Source organism: Ammospiza caudacuta, chromosome 1 (assembly GCF_027887145.1).
Source record: "Ammospiza caudacuta isolate bAmmCau1 chromosome 1, bAmmCau1.pri, whole genome shotgun sequence".
Classification (NCBI taxonomy): Eukaryota; Metazoa; Chordata; class Aves; order Passeriformes; family Passerellidae; genus Ammospiza; species Ammospiza caudacuta.
The window spans coordinates 156,049,385-156,062,352 of NC_080593.1; the positions used below are offsets into that span (position 1 = coordinate 156,049,385).

At 37.5% G+C, this 12,968-nt stretch overlaps 1 protein-coding gene across 1 annotated transcript in view; it reads right to left on the reverse strand.

The window, feature by feature from the left end:
• Nucleotides 1-876: 876 nt before the first annotated feature.
• The window catches only part of LOC131556284 (ATP-dependent DNA helicase Q4-like), a 35,973-nt gene continuing 23,881 nt past the window's right edge, over nt 877-12,968 (reverse strand). Inside the window, exons 4-5 of the mRNA XM_058802764.1 lie at nt 7,112-7,214; nt 877-998 (exon numbers count right to left, since the gene is read on the reverse strand). Coding sequence (XP_058658747.1) covers nt 877-998; nt 7,112-7,214 — 225 coding nt within the window. The remainder of the gene's footprint in view (nt 999-7,111; nt 7,215-12,968) is intronic.

The window sequence follows — 12,968 nt, forward strand, 5'->3', positions numbered from 1 at the left end:
GCTTTTTTTGGGTTTTTTTTCCCCTGAATTTTTGGAGTTTTTTGGCATTTTTTCCTGCATTTTTTGGATATTTTTTCATGAATTTTTGGGGTTTTTCCCCACAGTTTTTGGGGTTTTTTCACGCAGTTTTTTGGGATTTTTTCTGCTTTTTTTTGGGTTTTTTCCCTGAATTTTTGGAGTTTTTTGGGGTTTTTTTTGTCCTTTTTTGGTTTTTTTTTTCCCTGAATTTTTGGAGTTTTTTGGGATTTTTTCTGCTTTTTTTGGTTTTTTTTTCCCTGAATTTTTGGAGTTTTTTGGGATTTTTTCCTGCAGTTTTTGGATGTTTTTTCCTGAATTTTTAGGATTTCTCCCCAAAGTTTTTTGGGATTTTTCCCGCAGTTTTTTGGGATTGTTTCTGGTTTTTTTGGGGTTTTTTTTCCTGAATTTTTGGAGATTTTTGGGATTTTTTTTGTCCTTTTTTTGGATTTTTTTTTTCCCTGAATTTTTGGAATTTTTTGGGATTTTTTTGTCCTTTTTCTGGGTTTTTTTCCCTGAATTTTTGGAGTTCTTTGGGATTTTTTCCTGCAGTTTTTGGATGTTTTTTCCTGAATTTTTAGGATTTTTCCCCACAGTTTTTGGGTTTTTTTCACGCAGATTTTTTGGGATTTTTCTGCTTTTTTTGGATGTTTTTTCCTGAATTTTTAGGTTTTTTCCCCCCATTTTTTGGGTTTTTTCACGCAGTTTTTTGGGATTTTTTCCTCCTATTTTTGGTTTTTTTTTCCCTGAATTTTTGGAGTTTTTTGGGATATTTTTTGTCCTTTTTTTGGATTTTTTTTTTCCCCTGAATTTTTGGAGTTTTTTGGGATTTTTTCTGCTTTTTTTTTTGGGTTTTTTCCCTCATTTCCAGGCTCTGATCTCGCTGGTTGCCAGCCGTGCCAGGCTCCGGAACTCCACGCTCAGGAGGCGCCTCCAGAACCTTCGGTCGCGGCCGAAAACCTGAGCGGGGAAACGGGGAGAGCCTGGGGAGGGAGAACCAGAAAAATCCCAAATTTACAGAAATCCTAAAATCAGAAAAATCCCAAATTCCCAATTCCCAAAAGTCTAAAATCCCAAATTCCCCAAATCCTAAAAATCCCAGTCCCAAAATCCCAAATTCCCAAAAATTCTAATCCCCAAAATCCCAAAAATCCTCAATCCCCCAAAAACCCCAAATCCCCAAAAATGAAAAATCCAAAATCCCAAAAATCCCAAATTCTCCAAATCCTAAAAATCCCAAATCTGAACGCTCCAAAAATCCCAAATTTCCAAAATTTGTAAATCTCAAATTGCCAAAAAATCCAAATTGCCAGAAAATTCCTATTTCCCAAAAGATCCAATACTAAAAAAACCCCAAAATCCCAAAAATCCCAGTCCCAAAATCCCAAATTCCCAATATTTTTAATCCCCAAAATCCCAAAATCCTCAATTCCCCAAAAATCCCAAATCCCCAAAAATGGCAAATCCAAAATCCCAAAATTACCAAAATCCCCAAATCCTCAAAATCCCAAATTTGAACGCTCCAAAAATCCCGAATTTCCAAAATTTGTAAATCTCAAATTGCCAGAAAATTCCTATTTCCCAAAAGATCCAATACTAAAAAAACCCCAAAATCCCAAAAATCCCAGTCCCAAAATGCCAAATTCCCAAAAATTCTAATCCCCCAAATCCCAAAAATCCCCAAAATCCCCAAAATCCCAAATCCCCAAAAATGAAAAATCCAAAATCCCAAAAATACCAAAATCCCCCAATCCTAAAAATCCCAAATCTGAACCCTCCCAAAATCCCAAATTTCCAAAATTTGTAAATCTCAAATTCCCAGAAAATTCCTATTTCCCAAAAGATCCAATAGCAAAAAACCCCAAAATCCCAAAAATCCCAAAATCCCAAATTCCCAAAAATTCTAATCCCCAAAATCCCAAAAATCCCCAAAATCCCCAAAATCCCAAATCCCCCAAAATGGCAAATCCAAAATCCCAAAATTACCAAAACCTGTAAAATTCTGGTACCAAAATCCCCAAATCCTAAAAATCCCAAATTCCTAAAAATCCCAAAAAATCCAATCTCAAATTCCCCAAATCCCTAAAAAAACCCCACAAAATTCCAATTCCAGATTTCCCAAATCCCCAAAAATCCCCAAATCCCAAATCCGTAATTCCCAAAAAGCCCCAAATCCCCGATTTCCAAAAATTCCACTCTGGAATCCCAAAATCCCAAATTTCCAAATTCCCAACATCTCCAAAACCCCAAAATCTCCAATTCCTAAAAATCCAGAAAAAAAGCCCAAAAATTCTGAAATTCCAAAAATTCCAGTCCAAAACCACAAAAACCCCAAAACCCCAAATTTTAAAAGTCACAAATCAGAAATTCCCAAGGGTGCAGAAATCCCCAACTCCAAAATTCCAGAAATGATTCCCAAAAATCCCAAATCCCTCAAAATTCCAATCCTAAAAACCCGAATTTCCCAAAACCTGAAATGCCCAAAAAATCCCAAATCCGAAAGATGAAATTCCCCGAAAACCCCAAATTCCACAAATCCGTCCAAAATTCAATCCCACAATCCCAAATTCTCAAAAAAAAATCAAAATCTCCCCAAAATCCCAAATTCCCAAATCTGGAAATTTCCCCCCAAAAATTCCAAATCCTCAAAATCCCAAATTCCCAAAAAATCCCAAATTCCCAAATCTGGAAATTTGCCCCAAAAATCCCAAATTCTCAAAATCCCAAATTCTCAAATCTGGAAATTTCCCCCCCAAAATTCCAAATCCTCAAAATCCCAAATTCCCAAAAAATCCCAAATTCCCACATCTGGAAATTTGCCCAAAAAAATCCCAAATTCCCAAAAATCCCAAATCTAAAATATTCAATTTCCAAAACGCCAAATTTCTAAAAGTCACAAATCAGAAATTCCCAAGGGTCCAAAAATCCCCAACTCCAAAATTCCAGAAATGATTCCCAAAAATCCCAAATCCCTCAAAATTCCAATCCTAAAAACCCGAATTTCCCAAAACCTGAAATGCCCAAAAAATCCCAAATCCGAAAGATGAAATTCCCCGAAAACCCCAAATTCCACAAATCCGTCCAAAATTCAATCCCACAATCCCAAATTCTCAAAAAAAATCAAAATCTCCCCAAAATCCCAAATTCCCAAATCTGGAAATTTCCCCCCAAAATTCCCAATTCCCAAAATCCCAAATTCCCAAATCTGGAAACTCCAAAATCCCAAAAACTCCAAATCCTCAAAATCCCAAATTCCCAAAAAATCCCAAATCTGGAAATTCCCCCCCCCAAAAATCCCAATTCCCAAATTCCAAAAAAAAATCCCAAATTCTCAAATCTGGAAATTCCCCCCAAAATTCCAAATCCTCAAAATCCCAAGTTCCCAAAAAAATCCCAAATTCCCAAAAAATCCCAAATTCCCAAATCTGGAAATTCCCCCCAAAAAATCCCAATATCCCCAAAATTCCAAATTCCCAAAAAACCCCAAATTCCCAAAAAAATCCCAAATTCCCAAAAAATCCCAAATTCCCAAATCTGGAAATTCCCCCCAAAATTCCAAATTCAAAAAAAAATCCCAAATTCCCAAAAAATCCCAAATTCCCACATCTGGAAATTTGCCCCCAAAATTCCAAATTCAAAAAAAAATCCCAAATTCCCAAAAAATCCCAAATTCTCAAATCTGGAAATTCCCCCCAAAATTCCAAATCCTCAAAATCCCAAATTCCCAAAAAATCCCAAATCCCCCAAAAATCCCAAATTCCCAAATCTGGAAATTCCCCCCCAAAATTCCAAATCCTCAAAATCCCAAATTCCCAAAAAATCCCAAATTCCCAAATCTGGAAATTCCCCCCAAAAAATCCCAATATCCCCAAAATTCCAAATTCCCCCAAAATCCCAAATTCCCAAATCTGGAAATTCCCCCCCAAAATTCCAAATTCAAAAAAAATTCCCAAATTCCCAAAAATTCCCAAATTCCCAAAAAATCCCAAATTCCCACATCTGGAAATTTGCCCCCAAAATTCCAAATTCAAAAAAAAATCCCAAATTCCCAAAAATCCCAAATTCCCAAAAAATCCCAAATTCCCAAATCTGGAAATTCCCCCCCCAAAATTCCAAATTCCAAAAAAAATCCCAAATTCCCAAAAATCCCAAATTCCCAAATCAGGAAATTTGCCCTAAAAATTCCAAATTCCCAAAAATCCCAAATTCCCAAATCTGGAAATTCCCCCCAAAATCCCCAATTCTGAAAATCCCAAATTCCCAAATCTGGAAACTCCAAAATCCCAAAAATTCCAAATCCTCAAAATCCCAAATTCCCAAAAAATCCCAAATTCTCAAATCTGGAAATTCCCCCCCCCCAAAAATCCCAATTCCCAAATTCCAAAAAAAATCCCAAATTCTCAAATCTGGAAATTCCCCCCAAAATTCCAAATCCTCAAAATCCCAAATTCCCAAAAAATCCCAAATTCCCCAAAAGTCCCAAATTCCCAAATCTGGAAATTCCCCCCCAAAATTCCAAATCCTCAAAATCCCAAATTCCCAAAAAATCCCAAATTCCCAAATCTGGAAATTCCCCCCAAAAAATCCCAATATCCCCAAAATTCCAAATTCCCAAAAAATCCCAAATTCCCAAAAAAATCCCAAATTCCCCCAAAATCCCAAATTCCCAAATCTGGAAATTCCCCCCCAAAATTCCAAATTCAAAAAAAAATCCCAAATTCCCAAAAAATCCCAAATTCCCAAAAAATCCCAAATTCCCACATCTGGAAATTTGCCCCCAAAATTCCAAATTCAAAAAAAAATCCCAAATTCCCAAAAATCCCAAATTCTCAAATCTGGAAATTCCCCCCCAAAATTCCAAATCCTCAAAATCCCAAATTCCCAAAAAATCCCAAATTCCCAAAAAAATCCCAAATTCCCAAATCTGGAAATTCGCCCCCCAAAATCCCAAATTCCCAAAAAATCCCAAATTCCCAAAAAATCCCAAATTCCCAAATCTGGAAATTCCCCCCCCAAATTCCAAATCCTCAAAATCCCAAATTCCCAAAAAATCCCAAATTCCCAAATCTGGAAATTCCCCCCAAAAAATCCCAATATCCCCAAAAATTCCAAATTCCCAAAAAAATCCCAAATTCCCCCAAAATCCCAAATTCCCAAATCTGGAAATTCCCCCCCAAAATTCCAAATTAAAAAAAAAATCCCAAATTCCCAAAAAATCCCAAATTCCCAAAAAATCCCAAATTCCCAAATCTGGAAATCCCCCCCCCCAAAATTCCAAATCCTCAAAATCCCAAATTCCCAAAAAATCCCAAATCCCCCAAAAATCCAAAATTCCCAAATCGGAAATTTGACCCCAAAAATTCCAAATTCCCAAAAATCCCAAATTCCCAAAAAATCCCAAATTCCCAAATCTGGAAATTTGCCCCAAAAAAATCCCAATTCCCAAAATCCCAAATTCCCAAATCTGGAAATTCCAAAATCCCAAAACCTCCAAATCCTCAAAATTGCAAATTCCCAAAAAATCCCAAATTCCCAAATCTGGAAATTTGCCCCAAAAATCCCAAATTCCCAAAAAATCCCAAATTCCCAAAAAATCCCAAATTCCCAAATCTGGAAATTCCCCCCCAAAAAGTCCAAATCCTCAAAATCCCAAATTCCCAAAAAATCCCTAATCCCCCAAAAATCCAAAATTCCCAAATCGGAAATTTGACCCCAAAAATTCCAAATTCCCAAAAATCCCAAATTCCCAAAAAATCCCAAATTCCCAAATCTGGAAATTTGCCCCAAAAAAATCCCAATTCCCAAAATCCCAAATTCCCAAAAAAATCCCAAATTCCCAAATCTGGAAATTTGCCCCAAAAATTCCAAATTCCCAAAAAATCCCAAATTCCTCCCCCAAAATTCCAAATTCTCAAAATCCCAAATTTCCCAAAAATCCCAAATTCCCAAATCTGGAAATTCCCCCCAAAATTCCAAATCCTCAAAATCCCAAATTCCAAAAAATCCCAAATTCCCAAATCTGGAAATTCCCCCCCAAAAATCCCAAATTCCCAAAAAATCCCAAATTCCCAAAAAATCCCAAATTCCCAAATCTGGAAATTCCCCCCCCAAATTCCAAATCCTCAAAATCCCAAATTCCCAAAAAATCCCAAATTCCCAAATCTGGAAATTCCCCCCCAAAAATCCCAATATCCCCAAAAATTCCAAATTCCCAAAAAAATCCCAAATTCCCCCAAAATCCCAAATTCCCAAATCTGGAAATTCCCCCCCAAAATTCCAAATCCTCAAAATCCCAAATTCCAAAAAAATTCCCAAATTCTCAAATACGGAAATTTACCCCAAAAAATTCCAAATTCCCAAAAATCCCAAATTCTCACAAAATCCCAAATTCCCAAATTCCCAAATCTGGAAATTCCCCCCCAAAAAAATCCCAATTCCCAAAATCCCAAATTCCCAAAAAAATCCCAAATTCCCAAATCTGGAAATTTGCCCCAAAAATTCCAAATTCCCAAAAAATTCCAAATTCCCAAAAAATCCCAAATTCCTCCCCCAAAATTCCAAATTCTCAAAATTCCAAATTTCCCAAAAATCCCAAATTCCCAAATCTGGAAATTCCCCCCCAAAATTCCAAATCCTCAAAATCCCAAATTCCCAAATCTGGAAATTCCAAAATCCCAAAAATTCCAAATCCTCAAAATCCCAAATTCCCAAAAAATCCCAAATTCTCAAATCTGGAAATTCCCCCCCAAAAAATCCCAATTCCCAAAATCCCAAAAAATCCCAAATTCTCAAATCTGGAAATTCCCCCCCAAAATTCCAAATCCTCAAAATCCCAAATTCCTAAAGTATTTTGAACAGGAAATTTTGAAATTTGAAAATTTCCGATTGCAATTTTGAGAAATTCCAATGGGGAATTTTGTCAATTTGAGATTCCTGGGCTTGAAAATTTGAATTTTTGGCGATTTTTGCCCGGGAATTTGCCATTTTTGGGGTCAGAATTTCGGAATTGTTCGGAATTTTCGCGCAGGAATTTTGATAATTTGGAATTTTCAGGGTTGGGAATTTTTAAATTTCGGGATTTTTGTGTTTTTCTCACCGATGCCGTGGAAGATGCGGGCGACGGCTCTGCCCGAGAATTCCTGCTCGGGAAACGCCGCCAGGAGCGCCCGAACCTCGGCCCGCAGTTGCTGCTCCTCATCCTGCACAAAAACACCCAAAATTCACCAAAATCAACAAAACCCCACAAAATTCCAAATTCTCCCTCCAAATTCCCCTTTTTTCCCCAATATTTGCCCCCAAATCCCCAATTTTTAGGCCAATTTTGCCCCAAAATTCTCAATTTTTCCCCCCAAAATTCTCAATTTTTCTCCCCAGAATTTCCCAGGTTTTTTCCCAATTCTCCAACAAATTTCTCCCCAAATTTCACCAATTTTTTTCCCCAATATTTGCCCCCAAATCCCCAATTTTTAGGCCAATTTTGCCCCAAAATTCTCAATTTTTCCCCAAATTTCCCCATTTTTCTCCCAATTCTCCACCAAATTTCTCCCCAAATTTCACCAATTTTTTCCCCAATTTTGCCCCAAAATTTCCAATTTTTGAAGCAAATTTTCTCCCCAAAATTGTCCATTTTCCCCAACTTTCCCCATTTCTCGCAAAATTTCCAAATGGTTTCCCCAAAATCCCACAAAATTCCAAATTTTCCCCCAAAATTCCCCTTTTTTCCCCAATATCTACCCCCAAATCCCCAATTTTTTGGCCAATTTTGCCCCTAAATTCTCAATTTTTTCCCCAAAATTCCCAGGGTTTTTCCCAATTCTCCACCAAATTTCTCCAATTTTTTCCCCAATTTTGCCCCAAAATTCTCAATTTTTCCCCCCAAAATTCCCAGGTTTTTTCCCAATTCTCCACCAAATTTCTCCCCAAATTTCTCCAATTTTTCCCCCAATTTTGCCCCCAAATTTCCAATTTTTGAAGGAAATTTTCTCCCCAAAATTCTCAATTTTTCCCCCAAATTTACCAAATGCTTTCCCCAAAATTCCCCAAATCTCACAGAATTCCCAAAATCCCAGAGCTGCTGCTCCTCATCCTGCACAAAAACACCCAAAATTCACCAAAATCAACAAAATCCCACAAAACTCCAAATTCTCCCTCCAAATTCCCCTTTTTTCCCCAATATCTGCCCCCAAATCCCCAATTTTTAGGCAACTTTTGCCCCAAAATTCTCAATTTTTCCCCCCAAAATTCTCAATTTTTCCCCCCAAAATTCCGAGGTTTTCTCCCAATTCTCCACCAAATTTCTCCCCAAATTTCTCCAATTTTTTCTCCAATTTTGCCCCCAAATTTCCAATTTTTGAAGCAAATTTTCTCCCCAAAATTCTCAATTTTCCCCAAATTTCCAAATGGTTTCCCCAAAATTCCCAAAATCCCGCAGCTGCTGCTCCTCATCCTGCACAAAAACACCCAAAATTCACCAAAATCAACAAAATCCCACAAAATTCCAAATTCTCCCTCCAAATTCCCCTTTTTTCCCCAATATCTGCCCCCAAATCCCCAATTTTTAGGCCAATTTTGCCCCAAAATTCTCAATTTTCCCCCCAAATTTTGCCCCATTTTTCTCCCAATTCTCCACCAAATTTCTCCCCAAATTTCTCCAATTTTTTCCCCAATTTTGCCCCAGAATTTCCAATTTTTGAAGCAAATTTTCTCCCAAAATTGTCCCTTTTCCCCAAGTTTCCCCATTTCCCACAAAATTTCCAAATGGTTTCCCCAAGATTCCAAATTTTCTATTAAAAATCCCAATTTTCCCCAAAAATTCCCCTTTTTTCCCCAATATTTGCCCCCAAATCCCCAATTTTTAGGCCAATTTTGCCCCTAAATTCTCAATTTTTTCCCCAAAATTCCCAATGTTTTTCCCAATTCTCCACCAAATTTCACCAATTTTTTCCCCAATTTTGCCCCAAAATTCTCAATTTTTCCCCCCAAAATTCCCAGGTTTTTTCCCAATTCTCCACCAAATTTCTCCCCAAATTCCACCAATTTTTTCCCCAATTTGTCCCCAAAATTTCCAATTTTTGAAGGAAATTTTCTCCCCAAAATTCTCAATTTTTCCCCCAAATTTACCAAATGCTTTCCCCAAAATTCCCCAAATCCCACAGAATTCCCAAAATCCCGCAGCTGCTGCTCCTCATCCTGCACAAAAACACCCAAAATTCACCAAAATCAACAAAATCCCACAAAATTCCAAATTCTCCCTCCAAATTCCCCTTTTTTCCCCAATATCTGCCCCCAAATCCCCAATTTTTTGGCAAATTTTGCCCCAAAATTCTCAATTTTTCCCCAAATTTCCCCATTTTTCTCCCAATTCTCCACCAAATTTCTCCCCAAATTTCTCCAATTTTTTCCCCAATTTTGCCCCCAAATTTCCAATTTTTGAAGCAGATTTTCTCCCAAAATTGTCCATTTTCCCCAAGTTTCCCCATTTCTCGCAAAATTTCCAAATGGTTTCCCCAAAATTCCAAATTTTCTATTAAAAATCCCAATTTTCCCCCAAAATTCCCCTTTTTTCCCCAATATCTGCCCCCAAATCCCCAATTTTTAGGCCAATTTTGCCCCAAAATTCTCAATTTTTCCCCCCAAAATTCTCAATTTTTCTCCCCAGAATTTCCCAGTTTTTTTCCCAATTCTCCACCAAATTTCTCCCCAAATTTCTCCAATTTTTTCCCCAATTTTTCCCCAAATTTCCCCATTTTTCTCCCCAAAATTCCCAGGTTTTTTCCCAATTCTCCACCAAATTTCACCAATTTTTTCCCCAATTTTGCCCCAAAATTCTCAATTTTTCCCCCCAAAATTCCCAGGTTTTTTCCCAATTCTCCACCAAATTTCTCCCCAAATTCCACCAATTTTTTCCCCCAATTTTGCCCCAAAATTTCCAATTTTTGAAGGAAATTTTCTCCCCAAAATTCTCAATTTTTCCCCCAAATTTACCAAATGCTTTCCCCAAAATTCCCCAAATCCCACAAAATTCCCAAAATCCCAGAGCTGCTGCTCCTCATCCTGCACAAAAACACCCAAAATTCACCAAAATCAACAAAATCCCACAAAATTCCAAATTCTCCCTCCAAATTCCCCTTTTTTCCCCAATATCTGCCCCCAAATCCCCAATTTTTTGGCCAATTTTGCCCCTAAATTCTCAATTTTTCCCCCCAAAATTCTCAATTTTTCTCCCCAGAATTTCCCAGGTTTTTCCCAATTCTCCACCAAATTTCTCCCCAAATTTCTCCAATTTTTTTCCCCAATTTTGCCCCAAATTTCCCCATTTTTCTCCCCAAAATTCCCAGGTTTTTTCCCAATTCTCCACCAAATTTCTCCCCAAATTCCACCAATTTTTTCCCCCAATTTTGCCCCCAAATTTCCAATTTTTGAAGGAAATTTTCTCCCCAAAATTCTCAATTTTCCCCAAATTTACCAAATGGTTTCCCCAAAATTCCCAAAATCCCACAAAATTCCCAAAATCCCAGAGCTGCTGCTCCTCATCCTGCACAAAAACACCCAAAATTCACCAAAATCAACAAAATCCCACAAAATTCCAAATTCTCCCTCCAAATTCCCCTTTTTTCCCCAATATCTGCCCCCAAATCCCCAATTTTTAGGCAAATTTTGCCCCAAAATTCTCAATTTTTCCCCCCAAAATTCTCAATTTTTCTCCCCAGAATTTCCCAGGTTTTTTCCCAATTCTCCAACAAATTTCTCCCCAAATTTCTCCAATTTTTTCCCCAATTTTTCCCCAAATTTCCCCATTTTTCTCCCCAAAATTCCCAGGTTTTTCTCCCAATTCTCCACCAAATTTCTCCCCAAATTTCTCCAATTTTTTCCCCAATTTTGCCCCCAAATTTCCAATTTTTGAAGCAAATTTTCTCCCCAAATTGTCCATTTTCCCCAAATTTCCAGACGGTTTCCCCAAAATTCCAAATTTTCCCTCTAAATTCCCCTTTTTAACCAATATTTGCCCCCAAATCCCCAATTTTTAGGCCAATTTTGCCCCAAAATTCTCAATTTTCCCCCCAAATTTTGCCCCCATTTTTCTCCCAATTCTCCACCAAATTTCTCCCCAAATTTCTCCAATTTTTTCCCCAATTTTGCCCCAGAATTTCCAATTTTTGAAGCAAATTTTCTCCCAAAATTGTCCATTTTCCCCAAGTTTCCCCATTTCCCACAAAATTTCCAAATGGTTTCCCCAAAATTCCAAATTTTCTATTAAAAATCCCAATTTTCCCCCAAAATTCCCCTTTTTTCCCCAATATCTGCCCCCAAATCCCCAATTTTTAGGCAAATTTTGCCCCAAAATTCTCAATTTTTCCCCCCCAAAATTCTCAATTTTTCTCCCCAGAATTTCCCAGGTTTTTTCCCCAATTCTCCAACAAATTTCTCCCCAAATTTCTCCAATTTTTTCCCCAATTTTTCCCCAAATTTCCCCATTTTTCTCCCCAAAATTCCCAGGTTTTTCTCCCAATTCTCCACCAAATTTCTCCCCAAATTTCTCCAATTTTTTCCCCAATTTTGCCCCCAAATTTCCAATTTTTGAAGCAAAATTTTCTCCCCAAATTGTCCATTTTCCCCAAATTTCCAGACGGTTTCCCCAAAATTCCAAATTTTCCCTCTAAATTCCCCTTTTTAACCAATATTTGCCCCCAAATCCCCAATTTTTAGGCCAATTTTGCCCCAAAATTCTCAATTTTCCCCCCAAATTTTGCCCCATTTTTCTCCCAATTCTCCACCAAATTTCTCCCCAAATTTCTCCAATTTTTTCCCCAATTTTGCCCCAGAATTTCCAATTTTTGAAGCAAATTTTCTCCCAAAATTGTCCATTTTCCCCAAGTTTCCCCATTTCCCACAAAATTTCCAAATGGTTTCCCCAAAATTCCAAATTTTCTATTAAAAATCCCAATTTTCCCCAAAAATTCCCCTTTTTTCCCCAATATTTGCCCCCAAATCCCCAATTTTTAGGCCAATTTTGCCCCTAAATTCTCAATTTTTTCCCCAAAATTCCCAGGGTTTTTCCCAATTCTCCACCAAATTTCTCCAATTTTTTCCCCAATTTTGCCCCCAAATTTCCAATTTTGAAGGAAATTTTCTCCCCCAAAATTCTCAATTTTTCCCCCAAATTTACCAAATGCTTTCCCCAAAATTCCCAAAATCCCACAAAATTCCCAAAATCCCAGAGCTGCTGCTCCTCATCCTGCACAAAAACACCCAAAATTCACCAAAATCAACAAAATCCCACAAAACTCCAAATTCTCCCTCCAAATTCCCCTTTTTTCCCCAATATCTGCCCCAAATCCCCAATTTTTAGGCCAATTTTGCCCCAAAATTCTCAATTTTCCCCCCAAATTTTGCCCCATTTTTCTCCCAATTCTCCACCAAATTTCTCCCCAAATTTCACCAATTTTTTCCCCAATTTTGCCCCCAAATTTCCAATTTTTGAAGCAGATTTTCTCCCCAAATTGTCCATTTTCCCCAAATTTCCCCATTTCCCACAAAATTTCCAAATGGTTTCCCCAAAATTCCAAATTTTCTATTAAAAATCCCAATTTTCCCCCAAAATTCCCCTTTTTTCCCCAATATCTGCCCCCAAATCCCCAATTTTTAGGCCAATTTTGCCCCAAAATTCTCAATTTTTCCCCCAATTTCCCCATTTTTCTCCCCAAAATTCCCAGATTTTTTCCCAATTCTCCACCAAATTTCCCCCCAAATTTCTCCAATTTTTTCCCCAATTTTGCCCCAAAATTTCCAATTTTTGAAGCAAATTTTCTCCCAAAATTGTCCATTTTCCCAAGTTTCCCCATTTCCCACAAAATTTCCAAATGGTTTCCCCAAAATTCCAAATTTTCTATTAAAAATCCCAATTTTCCCCCAAAATTCCCCTTTTTTCCCCAATATTTGCCCCCAAATCCCCA